The 5,182-nt window shown below is 40.2% G+C and overlaps 1 protein-coding gene across 1 annotated transcript; it reads left to right on the top strand.

Annotated features, from left to right (window-relative positions):
• The first annotated feature begins 614 nt into the window (after positions 1-614).
• Positions 615-4,908, top strand: LOC126204029 (cytochrome P450 6k1-like). The gene is made up of 2 exons (XM_049938455.1): positions 615-894; positions 4,533-4,908. The coding sequence occupies exons 1-2, from the start codon at positions 615-617 to the stop codon at positions 4,703-4,705; spliced, it is 453 nt and encodes a 150-aa protein (XP_049794412.1). The 3' UTR covers positions 4,706-4,908.
• The last annotated feature ends 274 nt before the right edge of the window (positions 4,909-5,182 follow it).

Here is a 5,182-nt window from a genome sequence, read left to right as displayed (position 1 = left end):
GGCTTGAATAGAGTTCGTGAACTTCTTCGTTATGCAGTTTTCGCCACTCTCCGCTAATGTCATCCCTTTTTGCTCCGAAAATTTTCCTCAACATTTTGTTTTCAAATTTAGATCATCTGCGTACCCTATTAAGATGTTAGGGTATGCAGATGATCTAAACATCCCTATTAAGATGTTAGGGTATGCAGATGATGTAAACATCATTAGCGATAGGAACGAATCTGTAACAGCAAATGCGAATGCGTTAATCAAGGCTAGTGAAGATGTGGGTCTAAGGATATGTGAAGACAAAACTAAATACCTGGTTATTGCTAGAACGCCAACAGCAGTAGATAAGGAAATGTTAAGAGTTGGAGACATGCAGTTTGAAAAAGTGAACACATTTAAGTATCTAGGCGTGGACATCACTTCGAGAAATGAGATTCAATCCGAACTGAAGAAGAGATTACGGGCGGGAAATGCGTGCTACCTCTCACTGAATAGATTACTTTCATCACGGATATTGTCGAGGAATTTAAAGATTAGAATACTGTTCATAATATAAACAGATGTGAAATATGGTCCCCAGGATCCGAATGTGTCGACGATGCCCTTCTCGTCCATTCGGGCACGGCATGAGCCAACCCTACAGTGCCCTGCTTCCCCTGTTGCAGAGGCACTGCGGATGTACCCACCTGTACCGCGAGGCCGCCCGCGACTACAAGATTTCGGGCGCGGACATCGTTCTCCCGAAGGGCACCGGTGTCGTTATCTCTGTGCTTGGTCTGCATAACGACCCACGGTACTGGAAGGAGCCCCAGAGGTTCATGCCGGCTCGCTTCAGAGAAGAAAACTCCAAGGACAGGCCGAACTACACCTTCCTACCTTTCGGCGAGGGACCCAGGCTCTGCCTAGGTGAGTTCAGCGCTGTGTTTCCCTCTTGTCTCTAGGTCAGCCCATTCCCTAGATCTGTTGCACGGTATACATGATAATAATGTGCAACAGGCCAAGCGTGCAAATGGATATTCTGATACTAAACCTGCGGATTCGGTATCGTCAACAGGTATGCAACACTTTTGTAGTAACATAAGAAGTATTAGAGCTTCAGTATGAGGCGTAGCGCCGTATAACGATCCTGCCTTGGAGGCGGTTAAGTGTATCAGACGACAGAGGACAATATTGGGTAGGGGAACCGTGATTTTAGTTTCCATTGTGCCCACTAGAGTGCACTAAAGTAATAGAATGTTTTTCATAAATTGTTCTAGTATTTTCATAACGGGTTATTATGTCTTTTTGTGTATCTAAAATGTTATAAATGTGTATTAGAAGTATGAATGATGCGTGAGTGTTGTTTAAGGTTAATATAAAAATAATTGTTCAACGAGGTGTGTAGTAGGATTTAGTGTGGGAACATTTCAAAGAAGTATGGATGTGGAAAAAGGGGATTTTTGTAGAATAGATTTGTAAAGAAAGTTTATGGTAACGGGAAAGTTAATTCAGGTATAAATAACAATAGTAAATAATTTTATGCATAAGAAAAACTTCAGCGTATTAGATAATTACCTCGGTAAAAAGTGCAGTCGTTAGGTTTACTATTTTGCGATTGGTTATGGATGAAAAACGCAGACTGACGCGTGAGAATGTTGTTTTGCTATTGGCTATTGAGTAAACTGACCAATGGTAAAGCAATATTCTTCGCGCGCCTTTCTCTGCTGGTAAGAGAAGACTTAGAGTATTCTGAAGAAGAGTGGAAGCCTAGCCATGAAACAGATCGGACGTGTGTAGTAGTAGTTCCGATGGAAATGATAAGATGCCGGATCTAGCAGTGTTTCATACATTAAAAGTGTTGGAAAGTGACGGCATAATTATTCCGATGTGTGTGTAGAAATTTCGGAATTTTTAAGTGAATTTTGTGACGAAAAGAGACATATACTCCGCGTGGCGTATTGAGCAGGTCGGTGGCTAAAATCTGTGGCTGTATTTGGTACCGACAGACTTAATATTTGACGAGCATTATCAATCAAAAACAATCAGTATTTTTGTAGCTATTACGTTTTCGGGAAATGCAACACCATAAACTTGCTAACGTGAGTGAAAGGGATTGTGAGTGACTATGTTAAGACTAGCAGAGGCTTGGTAGAGATACTTGTTCACCTAGTTTCAGAATATATTAATTGAGGATAAAATTTCCAAAGTTTCATTTGTGTGAAAACTTTCTCCCGGAACGTAGATTAGCGACTTAAATTGCAGCCTGGTTGACGTCGAAGTACAGTAGGTTTCACTCGGCTTTCCTACTGATGATCTGCTCAGACGATGTTCACAGGTAGGTGCAGGTCCGTCGTAAAAGGGACGGAAAGAACCGCGCCGCCGCAAGTATCAGAAGTATCGAATGATGGAGCGTCAGTATCATAAGTATAGAATGATGATGGAGTAACTAAGAATTAAATGAACACATTTAAATTTATAAATTTCATGAAAGAGTTGTGTGGGAGTTAATGATAAAAATGTCCTAATTTCCTGTCACAGCCAAACAGACACTGACATATTTGTTTGGTTACATTCACTAGCTTCGAAACATTTTTGGGTAGCTACTGGATATAAACTAACTGTCGTTACTTGCGGAGGCAGCAGCACAGAGATTGCATCATGAATAATGGAGCCTTAGCCTATTCATAGACAAATCCTCCTTTCAATCACTGAATAGTTCCAGTAATGGCAGCTAACGCTGCACTTATGAGGTGTCACAGTCACATGTAAGATTCTTCAGTAGGGCACTTGGTTCAGACTTGGCCTTTATGGACGAGAACGCCCATCTGTAGCTCAGTTCCTTACATGTGTATGTCTTCATTGTTTATAATTATTCCATGTTAGTTTTTAAACACCCTTGTGTATTCCCATTTACACAATCGAAGTGTATTATAGTTTCCAGCGAGATCACAGTTTCATCTTTCAAACCACAGTCCCTCTGCATGGAAAGAATTAGATGCAAAGAAATAAAATAAATGGTCGACAGAGATGAAATCAGAGAAGATGCACTAATGCGAATTGATATCAATTCTGCCCCCACAATGTTGTAAACAGATAGTGTCAATTGAAAGTTTGTGCCAACCATGGACTGTAAACCAGCCCTACTTCTTATCATGACTAGATACCTTAACCATTAGCCGTCCTCAGTACACTACAGACCTTACTCAAATCCTCATTCATCAATGTAATTAATTGGCTTTGTAGATTGGAAGTTAAACCCGGGTTTACCGCTTATCCTCAGCAGGTACCATAACCATTACTCTGCTAAGTAAGCGACCAGGTATTACTCAAGTTTTCATTGTCATTGTAATTAACAGATTGTGTCAATAAAAAGTTTGTCCCAGTCTAGGACACGAATCCAGGTTAACTGCTTATCAAGAACAGGCACTTTACTCCCCGCAATATCAAGGCAATTTTAATAATATGCATTACCAGAATGGGGGGGGGGGGTGTTACTATGGGCCCACATGAAAAACAAAATGCGTTAATTTTTGTTGAATTATGTTAACCAGATACTTTTTAAAGAAAGGGTCAGGTATCTGAAAATACCATTTAGCGCAGACATAGAAATAACAGTGAACTTTCAATAACATTAATTACCGACTCTATAACCACGAAAAAATATAAAAAAGTCCACATTTCGTTTATTGTTCTTGACTTTTACCCTCAATGTATTTTTTTAATAGATATAGATGTGTAAAGAAGGCCCTGAACCTGGAAATATTGAATTCGGCCACGTTAGTGGAAAGTGACACCTTCTACTCAGAATTAAATTCTTGGGCTAAGTTTACTGAAAAATTTGAAACCTACATGGCATCTGGTAGAAGAATACATAACAAAAATGGATTTTAAATTTTAAAATGTAAAAAATTGAGTATACTAAATTAGATTCAAAAAGTGGGCATTAATTACCATCCCCCCACCCCCACCCTCATTTGATTTTGCTATGGTTAAACATTATCTTTTCTCAGCTCACCACCAGGCCCGGCTATAATTTTCATTATCACTATTTCTGCCTGTGGTTACTGATCACTGCTAGCTGACGTACTGCCTTGGAAATCGGGCGAATAGCACCACTGGGAGTAATGTTGTTGGTGATCCAGGCTAAACCACAGTCCGCCACTCCAGCCCAAGGGGCGCTACTTTATTTCCACATAGGCGAACATGTAGGGACAGTGTTCTGAAATAATGGATAAAATATCAGGGTACTGAAAGTTTCACTGAGAAAAGGCACAGTGTTTAGACAGCCTAATAATTAGGGTGACCGTTTGCAGTCAACAGTAAATGAATACTGCAACACTAATATGGCACCAAATCGGACTATTTAAACGTATTGATTGTTTGTGATTCCAGTTTTCCCTCAGAAAGTTAGCTGTCCTCCCATGCCAACTCCACTTGCGCTCAAGCTATCTGAACAGGAAGTAATGTGTGACGGAATCTATGAGTAATTTCTTTTACGAATGAACCTAACCGTAAATTGTTAGTGTCCTGTCTGCAGAAAATGTAATTTGTTGCAATGTTCCCAGGTATGAGGGTCGCGTACCTGCAGGTGAAGCTCGCCCTCGTCCACATCCTCAACAACTTCGAGGTGCTGCCAACACCGGAGACGCCCAGCAGTCTGCGGTACGAACCTTCCAAGTTAATTGGAACTCCAGCTGGAAAAGTGGCTCTGCGTTTCAGGAAAATTCCTGTGTGCTGAGCGTCCTCCATTGCCAGCAGGCCGAGAGTCGCCATAAGGTTTACAATTTACAGAAATAAAAGACAGTAACTGTACTTATGGCGATTGATACGACTTAACAAAGGCAATTAATTATCTTTATATTTGTATGAGCTACACAGCTGTGCGTGTAGCTCACTAATGTACATATTTATACCAGGATGTGTTACTTTGTTGTTATGTATTAAGAGCCATTAAACTGTACCTCAAAATTTCCAATAAATTATTCTGTTTCACATCTATTTATGGTGTTGCACTCATCCAGCTAACAGTTAACAGAAATATCTGCAGCCTTGTATAGCAAATTATACAGAAATAATCGGCTGACGTATTGTAACTGGGTAACCTCTTTTGATGCTAGTCAGTTGTCACGATGAGCATTACTGCAAAGGGCATTTGATTCTAAAGCATTATGTCAGGGTGAAAAAAACACTAAATAAATTACTTTTTCTCTCTTAA

The sequence above is a fragment of the Schistocerca nitens genome, chromosome 9 (genome assembly GCF_023898315.1).
Source record: "Schistocerca nitens isolate TAMUIC-IGC-003100 chromosome 9, iqSchNite1.1, whole genome shotgun sequence".
Classification (NCBI taxonomy): domain Eukaryota; kingdom Metazoa; phylum Arthropoda; class Insecta; order Orthoptera; family Acrididae; genus Schistocerca; species Schistocerca nitens.
This window is presented reverse-complemented; position numbering and strand designations above follow the sequence as displayed.